The following is a 25381-nucleotide window of genomic DNA, read 5'->3' on the forward strand; positions in this document are numbered from 1 at the left end:
TCATGACCCTTGCCCCTGGCCCTCACTGGCAAATCAGCCTTCTAGTTAGGGCCAGGTCAAAGGCCTTAAAACCTCATCCAAGACTCTCTTGGAGTCAGTCCTGGCACCTTTGGCGCCAGGCTCATAACCAACATGAAGACCAACATTAGATTGGGACTATTTACTTGGGACTATTTAACTTGGGCGGGTGGGGGGGTTCAGCCAACATGGAGGCACACACGTAGCTCAGTTACAAGGAACTGAGCAATGCGGTCTAGTCTTTTGGATGTGACAGGCCTGGGACTACTTTACCTGGACTACTTTACCTGAGACTATTTAAACCACACCCAAACAGCAGGACATGCTTTGCGTTATTCTGCTGTGGGCAGCGTAATGCTCACTGTGTCCAGTTCTTTGATGCCAGTTTACCTGAAACCAAGGACCTGCAGAGAGAGAAAGAACACTACGAAACTTACCTGGAACAGTATCCTGTCTTCAATCCATCGCTGACTTCAGTTCCACTCACCTGAAAGTACGTACTCCATCATCCGGCACTGCATGCATCCTGGAATACGATAACCTGGAAAGACGAGAAAGAAAGACAGCATTAGTAAGCGTTTGCTCACATTTCCTCCCGAATGAAGAAAGCCACAAAATTCTTACCTGGGTAGTCCTCTCCTGGTCAGTATCATTGCTGGAACATTACGGCGCTCGGCGAGGAACATCGCAACCTGCAAGGAGAGAAAAGACACAGGTTAGCAATATAAAAGGCAAAACAGCGCCGCGCATTACTCACCGGACAGCATCGCGCACACCGTGCTTTCGCCTACCGGCCCATGCTCATCTTCAAACTGCATGACAACACCAAAATACCTTTCCATACCTAAAAGGAAAGAAGCAAGACATTATTATTCGAACTAAGAGGAACATAAGAACTGCATATAAAGACTGTAAAGCAGCAAACCTACAGAGTCGCAGAAGGCCTGGATTCCCATATGGGGGGTTTTCGCCAGTGAAGTAACTTGGTCGCTGCTCGCCCCCCACATATACGCACCCCTGCCACGAGGAGCAGGCCGGAGAATCCACCTTTCACAATATTAAGGTGAGGAGAAGGCCCAAGGGGGAGGAAGGAGTTGAGGCTAAGGGAGGTGGGAAAACATAAAGACCATCTGGTATTGAATCCAGCTCTTCTAAATTGCAGACCCTCTTTAACCAGAGGCCTTACCAAGGGACCGGGAGAGGGTTCGAGAGTGCAAATCAACCAGGGCTGGGTGGCCTCCCGTGGATACCAGGTGAGCGGAACACTGGGGCACCACAAAGCCGTACTTTCTGTGGCAGGTCTACAGAGCGCTCAAGTCTCCCGACTTCATTAGCTTCCAGCCAGGCCACGCCCGCAATGACAATACATTTTGTGAATTCTTTCAAAATGGTATGGTTGATTTTATCATAAATGGTCTGAATGTACTACACGGGAATATTAATGCCCACCATATTCAGTCGGCTTTAGGGTCATTTATTACATTTCCACGATGTCATTTGTTTCAGCTTTTTTTCCTGCTTGTAGTTATTTTTACAATGACATATATGAGATTGTATGTGTTATCAAAAGTGTTATATCTATGTATTGTTTTATTAGGATTGTTTAAATAAAGCTTTGCACTCTGTGTATGTACATGTTCAGGCCAATTTCCAATTTTGGTTTTCCTTTTTTCTTTATTATAGTATTGTGTTGGCCAGACAGTAGTTTTCTTGAGGTCACCTCCCCTCTAGTTTCGGGGTACGTGCTGCATTTGGTTGTTAGTGGGAGGCCTTTAGGGTCTCGGCACATTTTTTTACTTAGTCTTGGCCCCGTTCTGGTATTTTTTAATCTGTTCATTGTGGCACAATCTGAAAATTGCCTCAACCATTGGATTCTGTCTCAATACTGAGTACAGATGAGAATTTAACCAACCTTCCTCTGGATAACCATTGGGATGAGCTATCTCAACTCATAAAGAAACTTATTAGAACTGAATTGCATGGAGCAATTATGCTAGAATATCTAAAGAATAAAGTACTTCCACAGGGACTTGTGGTTCATAACGAACCAAGACTATTTATTGACAATGAAAAGTTCAAACTCAAATGGAGTTATAGCTCCAATAAATCTGGGACTATTTAGTTCTCATAATAGAATTATAGAAACAGCCCAAGAAGTAAATAAACAATTTGAAATAGATTTCAGTGAAATAGAAGATGTTATGAAAAAGACCTTACTCCTTGAGGAATTTAAAAGGAGGAATTTAAAAGCTAATTGGAGGCACGTCTTAAAGAACTGCCTGAATTTAAAAATGAATCCACGAATGAGCGAATAAAGAGATTGAAAAAAGAGCTTACTAATTTCACCCACGAGAAAAGTTTTCCTTACATCAAGAGTGAGTATGTAATAAGTGGCAACAGGTGGCCTTAGGAAGGGACCAGGAAAAATAGACGCTGAGATTCATGGAAACTTCTTACAGCTTTGGCTCATGATTGTTCATTTGATGAGGTAGAGCCAAGCCATTCTAATGTCATCAATTCCAATGATGTTAACCAGGATACGCGTATGAACACCACAAACAGAGGGAGAGGTTCACAAGATCATTATTAGGGCCGTCAACAACACAGGGGCTCTCTTTTGGACAGAGACAGAGGATGGAGAGATTGGAAATACAAGCAAGTCTACACAAGGAGTCAGAAACAGTGGTGATCAATTGATTTTCCTATCTACTGTAGACTGATGAGGAACGTGTTTTGAAAAAGGGTCTAGGTTTCGTGCTTACTAAGTATCACAATGCCTATATGTTCCGCACTGAATGTGACCATTTCATGCAGAGGATTCATCTAAAGGAATATTTTAAAGATACTGAGGTGTTTGCACACAATAATTGTTTGCGTCCCTCAGGCAAAACCCACCCTAGCACTGCCACCTACCTTGTTGGTCATTCAGCCCATGAAGTGTGTGTCAGTGGATGCCTTTGCCTCTACTTTCTCTGCTCCTCCTACTGCTGCGGCTGAATCACACTCTGGCACAGCCCTCTCTAACCTGCATCTTTCTAACTCCAACGCTGTGGACATCCTTGCCCCTGTCATTAGAATCCATCTGAAACCTACCTCCAAGTCCAACTCTGACCTCGTCGCCATGAAACGCAAGTCCAGGTTGGCTAGGAGGAAGTAAAGGGCTTCAGGTGCATCCTCTGTAATTGCTGCCTGCTAAAAAGGCAATACAGACTTTCTGTCCTGTCCAAGAAGAGGGTCCACATCCAAGTCTGTGTCTTTGCGGCCTCTTAACAATTCGGCCAAACTCTTTAAAATCAACAGGGAGCTGGCCAATCCTTCTACAGTCTCCGCCTCTCCTGTTCCCTCCCAGGCACCCTATGCAGTTCTAGCATCTGTTCACCTCTAAAACCCAGGACATCCTGTCCTCGCTCTCCTCTTCCTCTGCCTCTCATGGCCGCCCTCTGGTCACTTCACTCTCTCCTCCTTGTTTCTCCTCTTCTCTCTGACAACACCGGACGATGTTTCTAGACAAGTCCGATCTATGAAAGTGTTGTCCAAACAGGTGCTCTCCTGCTCCTGCAGAACCATTAAGGGCCACATTGATACCCTGGCTCCAGCCTTGGCCAATTTCTGCAATCACTCTTTTGCCACTAGATCCTTCCCCTCTCTCCAAGCACGCCCTTGTGCATCTCATCCTTAAAAAGCCTTCTGCCGACCCTACCTGTTCAGCAAACTATCGCCCGATCTTCATCACTCCTTTCCTGGGCAAACTCCTGGAAAACCTGTCCATCGCCCAGCTTACAGTCCACCGAGTCTTTAGTTGTCTCAATGATTATCAGTCTGGCTTCAGAGCAGCCTGAGGCACGGAAACTGCTCTCCTGAACATCCTTCAAGATCTGCTCTCTAATCTTGATTCCAGCCTACCTTCTGTCCTCATCGTCCTTGACCTTTCCTCTGCTTTTGACACGGTCAAACAGGCCATTCTTATCAATCGACTCCGTAAGAACCTGGACTTCACAGATCAAGCCCTGGAGTCGTTGACCTCCTTCCTCCTGGACCGACCCTCCCAGGTGAAGCTTGGGTTCTTTCTCTCCACCACCTCTCTCAATGTGTGGTGTACCCCAGGCTCTATCCTCTCACCCTTCAATGTATATCTGGCCCCTTTGGCCCACCTGATCTCTACCTTCTCCTCTAACTTTCATTGTTATGCAGATGACTCGGCTCTCTTTCAGGCTCCCCTCAGCCTCCTCTCCTCTCAGGCTCATTCTGACTGTCCATCCGCGATTCAGGATTGGTGCACCTCCAACGATCTCTGCCTTAATGCCAGTAAGACGGAGATCCTTCTCATTGGGACCCCTGCTCCCTCTTTCCCTCTCTCATTCTGGCCACCCTCCTTGGGCCCTCTTCCTTCGCCTTCCTGTGAGGCAACAAACCTTTCTGTCATCTTAGATGCCACTCTAGCCTTCTCTCCTCACATCATGGACCTGCCCAAGAAGGCACAGTACCAGCTGAACCACCTCAGAGATATTCTTCCTTTTCTTACTTTCCTCCAGAAGCTCACTGTCTCCAGAGACCTGGTTCCCTCTAGGCTGAGCTACTCCAACAGCCTCTTTCTCAATCTGCCTTCCTCTACACCCGCCCCCTGCAACTAATTCAGAACAGGACTGCAGGGCTTATGCTTGGCCTCAAGCCCCTGGACCATATCTCTCCAGCCCTGAAATCTCTTCACTGGCTCCCAGTGGATGCAAGGATCAAGTTCAAGACCCTCTGCATTGTCTACAAGGCTTTATGGGGAGAGGACCCACACTACATCCTACTCTCTCTTCCAAAATAACTTCCTTCTCGAGCCCTTAGCTCAGCTACCTTTAACTCTCTGAGGATCAGACGCTTCTCCAGAGAGTGGGGTTGGCTGATATTGTATGTAAATATGTGCTCTGTAAAGCGCTTTGGATTAAGGCGCAATTTAGATAACACATCATTATCATTCTCTCGCTCCTCTGCAGGTGCATCCCTCTGGAATGGCCTCCCTGCTCCTTTCAAACTTGAGCCGGACCACCCGAAGTTCCGGAAGCTACTCAAGACCTTCCTTTTCTCCTCTGCTTTCTCTCTCTTTCCCCTGCTGACATACCGGGCTGATGCGCCAACTGGTTGCTTGGCTACCCCCAGAGCTTTACTGTGTCTCAGGCGCTTCCATGATCAGTCTCCCCTGCGCTGCCTCTGGGCCTACTGCGCACTTAGGGGCTGTAACTGTAACCTCTACAGCCCCTGCCTCCTTGCACTTACCCAGAGCTGCACTGCCCTGGCTGCACTCACTCATAGCATTGCTGCCCTGATTGCACTTCCTCTTCCCTCTCCCTGGCACTTCCCGCATCTCCCTTCCCCCTGCACTTTTGCGCTGTCGCACTTGCACGATCTGAATGGCATGAGGCCTAGTAAGATCGTTTGCCTTGTCCTCCCTCTGTCTTCCCCCCCCTTGTCTTGTCACGCCTGGAAACACTTGTGTACAGGGGTGTTTTAACTCACGTATCATATCAAAAATCCTTCTACGCTCTGTCCTCCTTTCCAATCTTATTCGCCCCAATCACTCTTGTTTGAAAAGAGTAATTCAGGAGTTTGGAAAATACTGCCATCCCTAAACACTCCATTTTGTCTAAACAGGAGGTAAACATTCCACATAACCTGAGCAATAATGAAGGAATGTTCATTCGACAGGCAGATAAAGGTGGAGTTATAGTTATCATGAATAGGTAAGATTATGTCAAGGAATGTAACCGCCTTTTGTCTGATTCCACGAGTTATTGTAAAGTAATGAATGATCCTTCCCAAGAACTGTTATATCTTATTCAATCCAAGGTGAAAAGTGCCCTGGTACACGAGTGGATTACTAAACAGGAGGCTGAGTTTCTGGTTAAGCAAATCGGTCGGATACTGCTCTTTTACATCCTGCCCAAAGTGCAAAAGAGATTGATAGATCCCCCCGGCAGACCTATTGTGTTGGGGGTGTCATCCCTTCTTCAACCCCTTTCTACATTTGCAGACATCTATTTGCATTCTTTTGTTATGAAAATGGATTTGATTCTTGCAGCCAGATGTTCATTTGTTTAGATATCAAGTCCTTTTACACTCAGATCCCACACTGAGCCACATTAGAAGTTATTGAAGGGACTCTCTTGGGTAGATTGGAAAGTCATCCTGTGTCTAATGCTTTCATTCTTTGGTGTCTAGAGTTGGCCCTAAGTAAGAATTTCTTTTAATTCCAGGAGGTTTTATGTCGAAACAGAGGGTTCTGCAATGGGTGCTGCGATGGCACCTAACTTAGCAAATCTGTACTCAATACCTTTGAGAGGCGTTTGATGTATGCAGATTGGAATCCTTTCACGTCTAACATAACATCTTTGGCTCCACCCTTTCCTTCTCCGCCCACATCTGAGGTCTCTAAAAAGTCAAATTTCCGACTGCACCTCCTCAGAGGTACTCTGCCTTTCCTCTCCTTCCCCCAGAAGCTCATGGTATCCCAAGCTCTGGTTCTCTTTAGCTTGGACTATTGTAACAGCCTCTTTCTAAATCTACCTGCCTCTACTCTCCGCCATCTGCAACTAATCCAGAACAGGACTGCAAGACTTGTCCTTGGCCTCAAGCCCTGGGATTGTATCTCTCCAGTTCTGAAATCTCTCCACTGGCTCCCAGTGGATGCAAGGATTACATTCAAAACCCTCTGCATGGTCCACAAGGCTTTCTGGGGCCTGCGTCCAAAATACCTTCAGCTATCCCTCTGCAAATACCTCCCCTCTCAAGCTCTTCACTCCTCTACCTCCAACTCCCTCAGGGTCAGTCGTTTTTCCAAGAAAGGAGTTGGGGGGTAGATCTCTGTCTTCGGCTGGGGCCTCCCTCTGGAACAGCCTCCCTGCCACTCTAAAACTTGAGGAGAACCATCTCCGGTTCCGGAAGCACCTCAAGACCTTCCTCTTTTCTTCTGCCTTCGCTCCCCCTCTCCCTTGCTGATTTGTTCTCTCTTGGCACCATGCACCTGGCCACCCTCTGTCCTTTGGGCCCAGGTGCCTGCTCATCCTGCCACCCTGCCGCACTGCCTCCGGGCCACCCCTTGCACTGGGGTCTGTATCTGTACCCATACAGCCACCCCTTTTTCTTCCTGCACTTATCAGACCTACCCTGTCTGCTGCCTTAAACCTAGCAATTGCAAATTGCTGGCTGCATTACCACTGTTTGATGCCTTTATTATTTATTTATTGTTATTATCTGTTTCTCCTCTGCTTCGCACTTTCCACTTCTCCCCCCTTCCATGCACTTTTCCCCGCCTCCTCTCCCATGTACTTGCGTGTTCTCAATGTCACTGGGCCTAGTAAGATCGCTGATTTGTTCTCCCCTGTTCCCCTCCCTTGCCTTGTCGCGCTCTGAAACACTTGTGTACGAGCAAGATAGAAATAAAATATCAATCAATCAAAACATCCTGGTATCGATATATCGATCATATTGTTGTTATTTGGGTGGGCACGGTTGAGACAGCTGTGGAATGTGTACTGTGGATTAACCAACAGAACATCTTTTTTGAAACTCGCACACACCTTAAGTAATGTGAAACTCAATTACCAAATTAAATCAATCATCAAACGAAATTGGAAGCTTTGTTTTCGGTAAAAATTTTGAGCAACCAATTTTTGCCTTTAAAAGTGGCAAACAAATCAGGGATATCTTTGTGCATAATGATTTGAAGAGCACCCCCACAGAACTGTCACCTTACCATCATTGTGGGGACCGCCCGTCTTGTGTATTGTGCCTTTCCTGGAGACCCTGAATTGTAGCTAATTGGAGCGCTGCCTTACTGACCGGCACTGCGAGTCGCTCCTCGACTCTTGCCGCCGTCAGCCGTGCCACACGCTTCCTGGAGGGGGCGGAGCTACGCACGGCACGTGATCCATCACGTGACTTCGGGAGCAGCCAAAAGACTCAGGCTGCCGCCCGTCTTGTGTATTGTGCCTTTCCTGGAGACCCTGAATTGTAGCTAATTGGAGCGCTGCCTTACTGACCGGCACTGCGAGTCGCTCCTCGACTCTTGCCGCCGTCAGCCGTGCCACACGCTTCCTGGAGGGGGCGGAGCTACGCACGGCATGTGATCCATCACGTGACTTCGGGAGCAGCCAAAAGACTCAGGCTGCCGCCCGTCTTGTGTATTGTGCCTTTCCTGGAGACCCTGAATTGTAGCTAATTGGAGCGCTGCCTTACTGACCGGCACTGCGAGTCGCTCCTCGACTCTTGCCGCCGTCAGCCGTGCCACACGCTTCCTGGAGGGGGCGGAGCTACGCACGGCACGTGATCCATCACGTGACTTCGGGAGCAGCCAAAAGACTCAGGCTGCCGCCCGTCTTGTGTATTGTGCCTTTCCTGGAGACCCTGAATTGTAGCTAATTGAAGCGCTGCTTTACTGACCGGCACTGCGAGTCGCTCCTCGACTCTTGCCGCCGTCAGCCGTGCCACACGCTTCCTGGAGGGGGCGGAGCTACGCACGGCACGTGATCCATCACGTGACTTCGGGAGCAGCCAAAAGACTCAGGCTACCACCCTTGCGGCGTTAAGCCCGACAGGGGTGAAGGGCGCTGACTGTTTTGCGACTGTTTGGTGCTGTGGCGCCAACTTACAGCTTGGAACTTGCGAAGGTGAGCTATTTATACTATAAATCCATAAAGTAGTGCCTCAGTGTACTCCTGCCCACATATATGGTGGAACCTGACGCAACCGAAGCGTGACAATATTCACCCGATTGTACCTATTCATCTACTACCTCTTATTAGGAGAAGGGTGACTAAAACTATCAAAGCCCATGGCCAAAACCAGGCAGAACAAAACTCGTTATAACCTGCGTAAGAGCCAAGAAGGATCTAGGGATCTTCCTCTACAGAAAACTAATAAGAATATCAATACTACTGAGGAGGAGGGCAGATCGATTAAAGGAACTATCCCAGCTATGTTTGGGAAAATCCACACCAAGACTACCATCACTGGGGATAAATTAGGAACAGAAGCCAGTAACCCTCAACCACCAGTCTTGCATAACAACAGTATCTCTTTGGATAATACTAACTTCAATGACATTGATAACAATTCTCTTCTAGATCCATGCCTATCAATTCAAAAATCAATGGCCCCATTAAACAGTCCTCTTACAGTTTTCAATGATTATCCACTTGTGATTGAGGCACAGGTTCTAAATACAGCTCAGGGGGGACAGCAAAAGCCTGGAGGACCCATTAGCCCTAGGCAACCTGGTAATTCAACATCAAATTTATCAGGCTCTTTCCCCATGCGCCCCTCCCCTACCTCCCCAGTAGTTCTGTCAGAGGAACGGCTATCAACTTCCCCAAATCTGTATATAAGCTCTGATGATCCGGAACATATGGACAAAGGAGATAATGGAAACTCGGAAGTCGGTAACAATCTAGCCATTATAGATCTGCAAGCCTCAGTAGCCTCCCTCCAATTTGCTATGAAAATTCTGCTAAAACTATGCGGGAGGATCCATGCAAACTCAATAATACAGCTGGGGCTTTCCAATCCCCTCATTCCTATGGGGCAAGATCTACCCAACCAACATCCCTCTAAGGGAGATGAGGGACAGGACTCACAGAAGATACCTGACAATTTGGAAAAATCTACAGTGAAAGCCTTGGTAATGCCTCTGACAAAAAAACAGCGACGTCAACAAAGACGCCTAGCTGCAAAAAACTTGGTTGCGGAAATAGCCTCCCCTTTACCTGCCACTAACGTTCCAACAATATGTACAAAAAAATCTAAACGTAAGAAGCGGAAAACTAAAAATAATGTTAAGAAAGGGATGGGGACCCTAACAAGTTGGATTATCCCGGATATAACACAGGAAATCACCAGCACGATTATAGAAGATTCCAATCCAGACCTTTCAACTAACTCCGCTGAAGTAGACTCTATATATGTACACCAAGACGAGCAGCATAAGGTGGACAACAAGGGACCTCCTACACCACTGGAAACAATTGAAATCGATATCCCTAATACAAGTAAAATATGTATCATCAAAAACTTAAATCAAAAGAAGAGGGATAAGTGGTTGACAAGAACGGAGGTTTTAAATAAACTGCATCAGATCCCACAATTGCGGGTAATCCGCTCGGAGGATTTCTCCTTTGTAGAACCGCTCTCTGTTCGCAACCCCAATGTGTCAGCCCTCCATTGTTGTGTTCTGGCATCTGCCCAATTGATTCGATCACACAAACAATGTCTACTACAGGTAGGGGTGGAAGTAGATGCTTGTAAAGAGAAGGAAGATCCGCTACTTCCAAGTGATGAACCAACAACAGCCACATAAGAATGATATACCCTCACAAAAAACGGGAAAGAACGTGCAGATGACAGACATACAAAATACTCTGAAATGGCTGGCAGAGTCGCTGCCCCTAGTCCTACAACAATCATGAGATCAAACCCTCCTAAACTGGAACACACATGGTCACCAGCATTTCCTCACTAACAAGGGCTCTCTATCAATGATAAGCAAATTCCCCATCTTTCTATTACAAGAAACATGGCTGTTACAGAAGACAGCCATGGATGGGTATACTACTTATCATACCCTTGCGAAGAAAGGCATACGTGGACGACCATATCGAGGTCTAGCGATAGGGATCTCAAATAAGCTGAAAAGCAGAATGGTCCCAGTGGATAGTGACTATCTATGTGCTGCTGCTCTTACCCTTAGGATTAAAGCAAGATGGGAAGAAATATTATTAATTAATATATATAATCCCCCGGGCGCAAAACACAGAGAAAGTATACAGGATAACCTGCATAAGCTCCTAAGTGATTGGAATGTAACCAACGGTAGAGATTTTATTATTGTGGCTGGGGACTTGAATTGTAGAATCAATAGCGGTGGTGGCACTAGTAATAATCAGCTTCTAACAAGTCACAGTATATGGAATCAGGCTGTTACGGACATAGAAGGGATGTGCTGGAAGGGTTTTTTTGACTGCTGGGACCTTGAAATAATTAATGGCCGTACTAGAAACGATAGCCCGGGTAAATTTACATGGAAGAACGGGAGCAGTAGGAGCACTTTAGACTATATCTATACTAGTGTAGAGATCGCATTAATTGTCAAAGACATGAAGGTGTGCGAATACAAATGGAGTGATCATGATCCTCTGATATTATCACTGGGACTTAGCCACCCGAATGCCGAATTGGTAAACCTGGGAGATCTTGCAATTAACCATTCCCTAAATCGCATCTCCTGGTCAACGAATAATATTCTAAAAGCCACAAGGGCGTCTGAAGAGTGGGGTAGCAAACAACTAAATATGTTTATGCACAAGTCACCGGAACAAATAGAAAGGTGGATAAGTAAGTTCTCTGCGCTACACGGTTCTCGTAAAATGGGCCTGATGGTGGGCAAGGCCGCTAACGAATTTGACCGTGCGATCAGAGATAGGAAACGTAAGCTTAGAAGAGATAAGAGGTATATAAGAAATGGCCCTGATCCCAAGAAGGAGATTGCCCTTAAAATAAGAAAGCTGAAGGCCACCTACCAAATATGGCTAAAAATACATAAAAACACAAGGAAGTTAGAAAGGTGGCAACATACAGTCAGGACACTATGTAGTAAGAACACTCGCAAAATTTGGTCCATATTGGGGAAGGCGAAGGGGAAAACTTTACCTAGTATGATTAATCCTATAGGAGAAGATAAATGGATCTCCTTTCTAGAAACAAGAAATACGGGAAGTAACTATGTGACCGATATCCCCAGGGCTAGCAAACCCCTTACTCCCCCATTCTCTACCTCTGTGGAGGACTTGCTGATAAGAATCAAGGCTTTAAACACCTCTCGTGCCCCAGGCCCTAATGGCCTCTCTAATATGGTGCTGAGGAGTAACCCCCCCCTTTTGGGCAAACCTCTTGAAAATATTGTTTGATAAAATATTACATGAAGGTAATATACCGACATCATGGCAGACAGCCATTATCATACCTGTTTTCAAGAAAGGTAGCAGGGCCGATCCTACGAATTACCGGCTCTTATCTATGCTGGACTGCTCTGGGAAACTGTTTGCAGCACTCATTCTGAAAGAATTACTATTATGGGTAGAGAAAGCTGGGATTTTAGATCAATTCCAAAGTGGCTTTAGAGCAGGCTTTTCCACTTCCAATAACATATTTATTATGGATACTTTGAGAAACAAGGCGCTATCTCGCTCTAATCCCCCTCTATATGCACTATATATTGATTTTAAGGCGGCCTTCGACTCGGTCAATCGCTCCCTTCTATGGAACAAACTGAGGAACCTAGGCTGCCCTGAACCTCTATTGTACTATCTGGAGCTATTACACTCAAATAACACAGTCCAAGTTAGGCTGGACAATCTGGGTTCGGTGACCAAACCCATTCCTCAGAGGCGAGGAGTAAAGCAAGGCTGTGTTACCGCTCCAACATTATATAATTTGTTTATTTCAGACATACCCAAATGCCTCCTAGAGACTAATAATTGTCCCCCTAAGATAGGTTCCTATCACTGTCCACTACTAGCTTATGCAGACGACTTGGTGATCATGGATCACACTTTTAGTGGTATCCTGAGATCAGCCAAACAGTTATGGCACTATGCTGAAAGCAATGAACTAGTTATCAATAACAGTAAGACCAAGTTGTTGCTATATACAGCTGGCAGAGTGGCTAGACCAAGAATGATGCTGGGAGCGAACGAAATTGAATACACGCATATGTATAGATATCTGGGAGTGGAATTCGATAACAAAGGAAACTACTTTACCTGCATCCAGGAGCGCAAAACAAAAGCTGCTCAACTTACAGCCTTAGTTTATAAATTCACACGTGAGCAATGTGGATTCTCAATATGGGCAGCACGTCAGCTATATATTCAATGTCTGGCTCCTATGGTGACGTATGGTTTAGACCCACTGATAAATATGAATCTAGGATGTTTACAACTGATAGAGGGTAAGTTCTGGAGGAAAATCCTCGGCCTTCCGCAATGTATTCCCATGGCTATTATTAGGCTTGAGATGGGAATCTTTTCCCTCAGAGCCATGGTAATAAGAAAGAGGATGGAATTCCATATTAAGCTCAACAACAAACCAACAAATAAACTATTTCAGACGATCAGGGAAGATTGTGCGGCTGGTAGACAGGCTAAATTTGAAAATCAGATTCGGTCCCTAACTGAAGAAATCAGTTGGTCTCCCGAATGGGGCCGGGAAAATGAAGACCTGATTACCAGCATGCGCAATCGCCTTAATCTGTGGGACTGGCAGAACAATTTTAAACACCTTAATAGCCTGAAAAGCTATAGCTTTATTTTATTCAGACTTTATACCTATGGAAAAGCGCAACTTTATCTAAATCAGTGCCCATCAGAGCATTTGAGGCGGTTTATCCTATTAATGCGCCTTAACTACCTGCCGACCCTATCTACCCAGGGCCCTGCACGGGGGTTTAACCTGGCAGAAAGATACTGCAGGATCTGTGACCTTCCTACTGAACCTGAGACGGCTCAACATGTGCTGACAAGCTGTGGTAAGATGAGAATAGAATACAATAAGTATCTGGGCGAATTCGTCCACAATACAGACTATATGGGCCAAGCAGACTTTTGGAAGCAATGTGTTAACACAAATAACCCTAAACTGCATTTAGCACTTTATCAGGTATGGCGAATAGCAGCCGCTCTCATGAAATTAAACCCAAGGGGGTCTTTCCCCGATAAGTAAATGTTATTGTGTTTCGTAGTGTAAATATGAAATATTGTATATTTTTAGTATGATTCAGTTTAAGACGTTTTCCCATTTCTCTTAGATTTAGTCTCAAATCCTTATAAATTAACTATCCAGAAATGGTACCAAGGATTTTATTAAGATTCGGAATCGTATTGTATTTTACTGTATTGTAATTTGTATTTGAGATATTTGATGTTAATTTATGTGTAAAGTTTTTTACATTTGTTTAAAACTGTATCACATTAATAAATAATAATAATAATAATTGTGGGGATTTCAACCTATGATTGGACATTATAAGTGTGGATCGTGTGTGTGATGTGTGAATATACCTTTAACACCAACAGTGTAGATGTTGATCTCCCTCAACCTTGGAAGATGAGGGGCATGACCAACTGTAGTACTATGAACGTCATATACATGACTGTTTTCCCATGTGGCCTGAAATATTTTGGGAAAACAAATCACTAATTTAAGACCAGAATGATTAAACTGCAGTTTTCTTAAACATTCCATTGACAATGCCCCCTGGTGAGACACTTTGTAAGTATGGGACAAGTAAAGGTGTTGAAAAATATTAATTTTCAAATTCCAGGGTCACTTAACAGGTCTTAAGGAAAATATCGAGTGGCATAATGTGCATTAAGTGTTGTTCCGTAGGACAGGTATATGGGGTGAGTGTGATTTCTCTTGAAAATCGTAATGTGTAAGACCACGACAAGGGTATGTGTTCTATTTCTCCCTCTCTTAGTTTGTGATATGTTATAGGATGGTCCTCCATTTCACAATTCAGACATATCTGTCAACTAAGTAATAATATTGTCCTCCGTATGTAGTATTCACAGTTGTGTCGAGGGCAGGTTCCCACTTTTTTTATTATCCCAATCGACTGAATTTAATTGTTTAAATTCCAGTGTATGTCAATGCGATTTGACTCTGACCAATTGCAATATAAAAGGATCTATACTCTCACATATGTGTGCTTTTAAACCATTGTTAAACATCACATACCAGTGTATACTTGTAACATCTTTGATTAGTTCGGTATTATGGCAATTGCAGGCCTTGTCCTTCTTTCTCTCGGGCTGCTAGATCCAACAGTGTGCTACCTTTTGGAGTAGTATTTGCCACTGTTTACCTACAAATTGAAATTAATATACCTTTTCATACATATGGTAAACCTTCATTATGTTGGGGTCTTTATATTGGATGTAATGGGTAAATTAAGACATACTGAAATGTCATTATGCTCATTCTGTGGCCCTTGAGAGGGTGGTTCTTTGTCCTCTAAATGTCATGGTATTCGTTTCAGAATTGTTGCAATTGAGTACCTTAGCTCTACTCCCTTTGTGGTATATGTAAAAATCTTTTTTGACAAAGCGATATTTTTAAATTTTCAGACTTTGCCCCCTTTAAAATTTGTGTTGCATTGCAAGATGTATGAACAGGTTTACCGCAAAGTACATTAAAGTTGTCCCCTAGGTTAGTATCCTCCTTCGAGAACTTCATGCGGGTTCCCTGAACTGTTATTTACGGTCTAGCTGTCCTTTAGTTACTTCCGAGTTCCTGTTTGATGATGTGCTCAGACGTAGAGGTCTTTTCCTACACGTTACTATGGTGTAGTAGCTTTTTAAAATAGCGTTGTGTGAGGCGCTACTCCAGGTGGTGTCTGTCGTTTTGGGGAATACCAGGCTTACACCACAAATCTGTGAGGTTAGTAGTCTGTGCAATAGGGGGCTTTTGTATGTCTTTATCCAAACCCATTGAGATTCACGTTTCTTGATGGTATGCCATCTTTTTCTTTTGTAGTAAAAACTGGATTGCATTGATATCTCGAGCTGCTGGAGCATTTTTGTATCTTTCACACGCGTTGTGTATTGAAGGGGAGTTTTCACCCGTGCACATGGTTTAAATGGTGACTTTTAATTCGCTGCCTGTGGGTCCTACGATTCCACGCACATGATCGGGTGTACCACTGATGTGTAGAGGTGAGCGGACTTTAACATCTGTGTTCTTTTTATTGCGGTCAGGTTTGTGGATATGAGTTACACTAACCTTCATACTTTTACATGGGGTCTGTGGTCTTTACTTTCTAACACCAGTTACCACAGTAGTGGACTACCATTTTTTAAAGTACTTTGCCTTTCTGAACTTTTGATACTGTGCAGATTTTTGTTTTTGGCAGGTATGCTTTCTCGTATTCCTGACGGAATCTTTTATTCTTGGTTTCAATTGAACTTGACACACGTGTGGTCTTGTATTAATTCCTGGTATCCTCTTAGTAGCTTTGATTTATTCAAGGTAAGGGTTGCTGTTTGTGGAGGTTTCAGTTGCTTTCTCGTTAAGTGAGTGATAAGACATGTTTCAAGAATGGGGTGTGTGGGCTGCTGTTTTGTGTTATTGAATATATGTTTTTGGTAGTGATAATTTGTAATCTTATTATTTTTTGGAGATGATTTGATGAAATTCTATCTCCATGGGTTGACAAGGAGACTCCATGTTGATGAACATTGCATTGATCAACCGCAGGATTGTGGAAAACATACCTTTTGGTGGCTTGATACTGACTACTTGAATGGTGGACTTTATTTGTCTTTCAGGACCACCTGTGAACATTGTTTTTTGCACCACTGAGGAAGGTTCAATCCTTGGAGTGTATAGGATCGAAATGACAATATGACAATACATTTTGTGTATTGTTTCAAAGTGGTACTGTTGATCTTATCATAAATGGTTGTGACTTACTACACAGAAATATTAATACCCACTATATTCATCGGGCTTAAGGGTAATTTATTATATTTCCACTAGTCCTTTGTTTCAGCCTTTTTTCTGCTTTGAGTTACTTTTAAAGTGACATATATATGTATTTTATGTGTTATCAAAAGTGATATGTATGTGTATTGTTTTATTAGGATTGTTTAAATAAAGCTTTGTTCTCTGTGCGTAAGTATGTTTTTAGGCCCATTTCCACTTTTGGTTTTCCTTTTTTCTTTATTATTATGTTAGTCATTCTCATCATAGGAAATGTCACTGTCTGTCATCACTGTTATGCATGAATTTAAGCAGGTTTCTAAGTAATGTCTTTACTTAACTGGATCGAAACTGTTTGAAAATGCCCAACACTTTTTTTGGTTTTTGGTTTTGGCTCAGAGGTGTTGTTCTATTAATAGATTTTAAATATGTATGAATACCCATCTGCTTTAGCGATGGGTCATTATTCCCTCCCGTTAAGTCTCTAGCATTCGAATTTTCAGAATGTTGAACATTCTGTGTGTACCTTAGTTGCAATTGGTTGCCTCTGCTGTCGGTTTAATGGAAATAGTCCAATATTTTTCACTCTTGACAGAACTATTTTGTCCTACTTTTTAGATTAAAGTGTGCCTTAATTTAATTTAATGTGAGCTTCGCTGTCCTTTGGCGGGAGATGACATGTATTGGTCCTTTGATGCTTTTCTTGACATTTGACAGCTAGAACCTATCGCCATAGCCAATGATTGCTGTTATTTCTTTTAGATTTCTGAAACTCTGTGGCTCAGAATTAGTGCGTCTGGATTTGGCTTGTGGTCATTTTCTTAATGAGTCTTGCTTGGAGATCATTGCAGGGACATGTCCACACCTTCAGGAGTTAAACCTTGCCTCCTGTGATAAGCTACCGCCTCAAGCTTTCAACCACATTTCCAAAGTGTGCAGCTTACGGCGACTTGTTCTATATCGAACAAAAGTGGAGGTAAGTTCACTTTAATCCTTCCCTTCTTCTACACTAGGTGCCCTATTTCAAATAACAAGTTATTTTACATTGACAAGATGTGTGTCTTTAATTTAAAGGTTCTGCTCGTTGGGGCTGATGACATTAGACAATTGTAATGATGACTTTGGGTTGCATAGATAATCGCATAATGTCTAACAAAGGTAGAGGTGCATATGTTTGGCAGTAAAGATGTGTCATGAAACCCTTCTGCAACTAAATGAGATGTAATGTTATATTACACTTGCCACTAGTTTCACATAGACATCGGTAGTCAATATCACAATAACTCTACGAGCTCTGGTTTTAGAATAAATGTGATATGTAGTTGCCCGCTTCTGAAATGCATGCAACCGTGAACTGTGAAATATCATGTGTATTTTTTTGACAGTAAAGATACTACAGTAGCCACTTATTTTAAGCAGCCAGGAGTATGTTCATGGGTTCTTTCCTATTTTCAAAAAGAGCCACCTCTCAACAGAGCATGAATATTGTCATCAATGAAGGTCACACATCATCATAAAAAATGGTTTTGGTTGAGCATGTCAGTGTTTTTGCACTCCTATCTTAACTCTTACTAGAGTATATACATTCTTATAAAGTAAACACCTTTCATCAGTTTGTAATCATTCTCCTCATCACTAAAAATATACCCCTGAGAAGGCAACACTGCGGGGGAAAGATGAAGCAGCACCTGTGGCACACCATACGTGCAGAATGTTTAGTCACACTCCAAGCCAGAAGGAGGGAAAATGAAGAGACTAGGGAAGCAGTCTTCAAACTGTGGTGCTGGCCCCACTAGGGAGGTGGAAAAATGCCCAGAGGTGTGGATGTGGGGGCGGGGTTAGTGAGCTCTTCAAAAAGGTATTACAGTGATTGCTTATAATAATAAATATAGCAGATCATCTGGGGTGAGCCAGCAACAATATTTTTACTCGCAGGGGGGCTCAGTTTAACAATGTTTGAATACCACTGGACTAGGTTAAGGAAATGGTGTACAGAGGATTCAGGGCATCCAGAAGAGGACAAAGGATGGAGATCCCCAGAGGTCTCAAACCATCTCTCACAGTCTGCACTCCGGGAACTCTTCAGAGTGAAGCTGCAGCACCAGCTACACAGTAGGATCCTTATGCCCTTTACATGTATCCTGACCTCTGCCCAACTGCAGGTATTGAGCGGCAAGGTCAATGCACAATATGTGACATTCATACCAATGAGAATTCACCAATCCAAATTTGCTGTTGATACAAAAGAGTACAAAACGGGTCCAAGCAGACAGGATAGACACTCTGCTTGGGAGTGTGACACTGGTGAGGTGGGAGAAATACCAGCATCCATGATAGGGGTTTACTCGTCAACTCTGGGCCTCAGTCATGTGATGATCAGTTTGTTATTGAGCTGGGAAAGATAACTACAAAATGATCTCTCCATGTCCTGAGAAAGACTTGAGTGATCTGAATGTCACCTTCTTAACATTTATTAAATATACGTTTCTGACAAAATTAATTGAGCTGGATTTCATCAAGAATCCCCAAAAGATTCTGAAAGCAGTGATGATTCAAACCATGAATCTCCCAAGAATATGCAGGTATGGTGATCGGTTAGCAGGTCAATATTGGGTTCAGCAGGAGAAATGGTGTAATATTTTTTTTTTATTGTGTTTTGATCAAAACAATGATCTTTCACAACACCACTATAAAATAAATGCTATACAATACATTATTAAAACGAATACGTGTACAGATGAAGTGCAAACCAAATACAAAGCATTATTAAAACAAGAGAATCTTTAAAGATCGACATATTACCTAACCAATCATTGAATTATTACAGTTCATGAAACCATTTAGAATTATTGTCCTACTAACAGTTGATCTAACTTTGCATTAAAAACCTTTATCTATTTCTCGTTCATTTCCTGAGTTCATCAGATTCCAAATATCTTCAACGCATGGGTCATTATTTAACATTAAAAAATGTCTGAGAATTATTTATTTTTTTCCAACTTCTTTTTATTGGCATTTGTAACTTAACCGGAACGCAGTGCCAACATTAAACTCCTCCCACAGAAACCATTAGTACATTGGATTGTAGTGTTACATTCCGTCTCTTGAGCCACATGTATACAGATCTGTGGTGTTCCAGGTCAATCCATGACAAATCATACGTCTATTCCCTTCATTTCAAGTGATATCTCGCTTCCCTTCATGGGTGTTATATTTCCCGTACATAGCTGTGGGTCTCTTTATCCCTGGGCACTTGTATTGGGATTCCATTCGCTTCCTGAACGTGTCATCAGGGGAGGTCTGTACGGGCTCCTTTTGTCCTTTGTGACAGCTTGATTGTTCATTAGGCCACTGTACTCGGACTGTACATTGTTACAATACAGGATATCAGCCCTCCATTGGTCCACATTGGGGGACTGTGCTCCCTCCCCCACACCGTTGCCACCCGCCTCTTGGCCAGTAGAAGAAGTAGCCCCAGTAGTCTCCTCCTCCACCTGGGGATGAGTTTTGTGTATCCCAGACGTGCCACCAGTGGGTTACGTTCCAGCTTGTCACCCAGTACCTCAAACACTTGGTCCCAGAAGGTAGAGATCGGAGGGCATTCCCATGCATCATGCAGAAAGTCGGCTGTGGTGCTGTGGCATCTCACACAACCCCCCAGAGCCTCTGGAAAAATCCTACAGAGCTGGTCAGCAGTAGTAAGTATTTAAAATGAATTAGCTTAAATTTTCCTCATTCCTTCACAACAGTACCTCCATGTTTCATCTGGAATCACATATACAAGTGACAATTCCCATTTCTCCCTGGATGAGATGTCTGCCACCGCCTTGGCATTGACGCACACAGTGTGCATATTTGAGACCACTTTCTTATTATGGCCAGACCGAATCACTTTGTTCAGTATGGCAGCCACCTTGCGTTTTGCAGGAAAGGATGGGGATAGTTGCCTTACGGAGTTCCTCAGTCTGTAATATAGAAACACCTCTAGAGCCTTAAGTGCCCCTTTAGCTCTTAATTCCGCTAAGGTTGTGAATTGCCCATTTGGAAAGAGTTCCTCGTAACAGGATATCCGTACACGCTTCATAAGAATAACAAAACCAGGCTCGATAGCAAGGGGAGTAGTCACATGCGTGACTGGTAGCTCCGGGGAGTACAGAAAGTCACCTCTGGATTTGTGTTCAATGCGTGATCATGCTCCTCAAAAAAAAAAATGCCAAAGAAATATAGTGGCGACATCTACAAGCATTATACATTCGACCAAGATATGTTTCACGCTCTGGACAGCACCTTCAACCTTACAGTAGTCACGAATGTTATCTAAATTTCGAGACAATTTCTTTTGTCTGTAAAAGATTTAATTGAAGGTGTAAAAATTGTTGTCTAAGAATTGGGCAGGGGAACTGATTGAGATATTTTGGAAACGGACCCAAGGGTTTATCTACAGGGGTAAATGTGGAATACATTTTATGATTCAGAGTTTCCCTCCCACAATGATCGATTACAACCAATCTATAGGAATCCATGAACATCAGCAGGTTTGAGGTTTTATTATACACAGCTACTTGAAGCACTTCATTCAGCACATTTCCTAGGGGGCACAGAATTTTTACCAAAAAGAGATACCATTCTCCACTGATACCAAGAGAGCAGTGAGGTGAGACCAAGTTCCTAACGCAGAGATGACATAGTCAACGAAGCGGGCAGTCCCAATCCTGCCCATGGCAAGTTCTACGCCAAAGGCTCAGTTTCTAAACCGTAGAGAACCTTCGGGATAACCTTCCCCACATAGTAACGTAACAGGGGCTTAATGGAAAATGTGCAAAATGTATAATAGATTTTTTTCATTTGGAGGACCAGTTGATCCATTTTATTTTCCTTACTTGGTCGCCCTGTAATTAAAAAAACAAGATAGATGATGTCAGGCACAGCATCGATTTGGTAGCCATCTATAACCCATTTGAATTTCATACCTGTGGTCATTTGTTTATGAAATTGAATGATATTAAATGTTTTATAATGAATGGCCAGATCATTGTTTTTTTGCATAGATACTTGGAACCTTTAAAGATCGTTGGAGACCCATTTCAGTGCTAACGAGTAGGAATTCATTATAGGCATATGCCAGCCGATTAATTTTAAGCCCTCTCATTTTGGGACATATTAGCGCTACATCTAGTAATGCCTCCGCCAAATCAGCCAAAACAGATTAAAAAGGCAGGGAGCTAGACTGCAACCCTGCCTTAGACCCCTTGTAAAGTGATCAGGCTGCCTGTGGCATCTAGTCTGACCCTGACAGTGGTGTATTCATGAATATATTCCAAGATGACTAACACAGCCGGTGGGATATTCCATTTCTTTAGTTTACCCCACAACAGTTGATGATTAACCATAATGAAAGCTTTTGAAAAGTCAATCATTGCCATGCACAGAGTAGAAACAGGAATTTTCCCAGAAGACCAAACTCTATGCTTTAGTACTAATAGAATTATATCATTAAGGGTCAGGGCCATACCTTTCCTGAACCCAGTTTGTAGTTTAGAAATGATGCCGCTTTCTATAGCCCAGTTTTCAAGCTTTTCCAAAATCAGGGTGGAGAAGATTTTACTATTGGCATCTAGTAACACTATGGGTCTATAGCTATTAGGATGCTCACGAATACTTTTCTTAAAAATTGGAATAATGATCGATTCTTTCCAGGATTTTGGCATGCATTGTTGTCTAAGGATATCTTTGAAAAGAAACATCAAAATAGTGGCCATAGGTCCTTATTTGATTTCAACATGTGATTTGTTAAAATGTTGGGCCCCACAGCTCTAGAAACCGAGGCCTTATTGATAATTCGCTCAACATCCTCTCTTGAAATTGAGATTCCAATTTGTTGTATTAACCATGTTCTCCACTAAGTCAAGTCCCCCGTTTAATTCAATCCAATGTGAACATCAGTCAGCTTCACTGACCCCGTGACATTGGGATTGAAATTGCACATTATCTGAACTATTAACTAGGGACCAAAAATGTCTTTTTTTCGTTTTCGCATAGGGTGTTGAGCATCACCGCACCGTCTTTTTATCTTTTTGCACTAACAAATATCTGTGAGCGGATCCAGTGTTTATACAATTGTACTAATACATGTTTCCTCTCAGAATAGATCTCCTCACTCAAATGGTTTAGTCTTAACTGCCGTAGTTGCTAACGATATATCCTCTTTCTTGCACTAACAGCTCTATCAGATGTATGTGTTTGCACAGTTCTCCTAATTTGTAAATATTTGGGCATCTCACTTGCCCATAAAAATTATTTTAAACCTTGGCTGTTACACATCGCGATTAATTCTTCCGTGGGTCGCATGATTGCTGAAGGGTTCTAATTTTTCCATTAGAGTTGACACACCAATTTAATATTTCTGAATCTTGTTACCACCACAGTTAACCTCCAAATCTCTATAACTAGAGGAGAAGTTATGTTCACTGTTATCCATCTGGCCCTCCCACAATCGGTGAAGGTCCCACAGTAGCTCGACGAAACTGTGAACTGTGAAATCACAGCGTTACATTGTATGGCATTCGTAAAAATGGTACTCGTTGAAAAAAATTGACAAAGAGGATACATTTCAAAAGACAAATTGGATGCTTTATTTGGACACTTCATAAAAACATTGTTGATAAAAAAACAGATGGTAATCATTTGAACCAGGTAGTGAACTGATCCACGAGCTCTGCTTTAGGTGGACCGGGCACGTTGGCAATGTTTTGTGGCAATGTATGTGTACTCGGAACAAAATCGCGCGCAATTGTGTAAACGAACGACACGATATGTAAATATAATCAGATCATCTCATCCGAGGGTACTGTCAGTACGCATACATCTGGCTCTGGATCAACTACGAGGGATGATGTAATTGTAGTCGAAGCTTCAGCATCTCCCTGTAACACAGTACTTGTATTAGTATGGATGAAAAAATTGAAATTGCACACAATGTGACGCAGACATTGGTACATATCAATAGCAAACCACAAATGAAACATTGTGTAAACGAATGACACGATACTTAAATATGATCAGATTATCTCAAATTCCATATATAAAACAATTCCGGAACTGAATAGCTAAGTAAGACTACCTTATACGCGCTCAAAGTGGTTGTTGACTCCAGGCAAGACATGGATGCTGAATCTTGCTCCTTCATATTCAGTGCATAGTCATGGAGTTGTAAAGGGAAAATGTTATTTGATTTAGAAATGCTAATCTTAAAAATTGGCATGTAAGGAGACAGATTACGAAAACATTATGCGTATTTCAAAGGACACTATAGCATGGTTATCTGTGCCCATAAATCATTTTCTATGATGCTCCTAAAACCAAGGACAGATGTTTAGCAAAATGGTCTTTATTTAAAAAGCAATACAATCTTGCAATAATGAAAAGTATTATAAGGGACATTTACACCTAAAACACCAATCAGTCCATTTAGTTCCCTGTTCACTACCCCACTACAGCTAAATCCAGAACCGTGACTCACCTGAGGCGGCGTGTGAACAAATAGAGTCGGAATTGCATTTGGGAGCAATTTACGAGTCGTTAAGAGTCGATTCTTCTTTGTGTACATGGATTGGTCGTACATATTTCGGTGTAAAGTGCAGGCTGCAGATGCGGAATTGAACGCCTCTCGCATCCAGAAAGACTTCTTTGACTCTACGTTCAAGCTCTGCCAGCGCAAATGCGCGTTATCTGACCTATTCTCCTATTCGATCTTTATTCTTTGGGAATACATGCATTGTAGTGCCTTCAGATTTGTCATGGGTCTTAGAAGGGCAACCGAAAATCATACATGCAGGCATTGTTGGAAATTCTGCAAAAATAAAGGTCAACATTATTCGAAAATTACTTTGAATAAAAACGTGAGAAAGAAGGAATTATACCATACATTCTTCTATGCAAGCTATGGTTTGGTCATCGCAGCAAAACCAGTGTAGCGTGGCCGGCTGTATTATAGGATAACTTTCATAAACAATTCATTGATGTGATGAAAATCGGAACATGTTACTCATCCCTTGAATGTACTATCGTGCATCAAAAGGAAACATGCTTATAGACACGGTCCGCGAAGGATGCAATTCGATCCCAATTGACACTGATGACAGTTGATATATATCGATAACATAACAAATTAAAATCAAGCCAATGGCAATGAGATGAACATAACACTACTGGGTACGTTCGTTCGAAATAGATAGAAATTTAGAGATCAAGGAGATGGTGACCTGCCCTTACCTTGACCAACAAACAGTTAGATTCTGCAAGCAGAGTAGTTGGTGGCAGGAGAACAGGGAGAACAGGGAGATGTTCACAGGTAGCATGACGACGAGCTGACTCGCAGTAGTCACAGAAGTTCTGAGGTAGCACGACGACGAGCAGACTTGCAGTGGTCACAAAAGTTCTCGGGTAGCACTTCACAAGTTGACTTCCAGTGTTCAAAGATGTTCTGATGATAAATATCAAGCAGTTTATAAAGAATTAGAAGAGGGGGTGTGTATGTGAAGGAATGACGTGTATATATTGTGGTCTTATGTGGATTGTAGGGGCGTGGCCTGCTTCAGGGGAGCATGGCTGGAGACACGGGGCCTGGGGAGGCCATGTGTACAATGGCCCCTGTGTGGAAGATACATTTGAAGTGTACATGGTGTTTGGCACCTTGGCCGTTCCCGCCCCTGACCGCTCCCCTTGGCAGCGCACATCCACTGGTGCGATCTGCCTTTGATAATGGAGGGGGATGGACGTGCCTGAGGCGTGCAGACAAGGCCCGGAACACTGCTGAATGGAGACACTCTTGATTCACTGAAAAACTGAA

The 25381-nt window shown here is 43.1% G+C and overlaps 1 protein-coding gene across 3 annotated transcripts in view; it reads left to right on the forward strand.

Moving 5' to 3' along the window:
* The window catches only part of FBXL4 (F-box and leucine rich repeat protein 4), a 597180-nt gene that overhangs the window by 504318 nt on the left and 67481 nt on the right, over positions 1-25381 (forward strand). For all 3 annotated transcript variants that reach the window (XM_069606409.1, XM_069606408.1, XM_069606410.1), the window contains one exon: positions 17296-17509. In XM_069606409.1, the coding sequence (XP_069462510.1) occupies positions 17296-17509 (214 nt within the window). The remainder of the gene's footprint in view (positions 1-17295; positions 17510-25381) is intronic.

Source organism: Ambystoma mexicanum, chromosome 4p (assembly GCF_040938575.1).
Source record: "Ambystoma mexicanum isolate Mex_15411 chromosome 4p, UKY_AmexF1_1, whole genome shotgun sequence".
NCBI lineage: Eukaryota > Metazoa > Chordata > Amphibia > Caudata > Ambystomatidae > Ambystoma > Ambystoma mexicanum.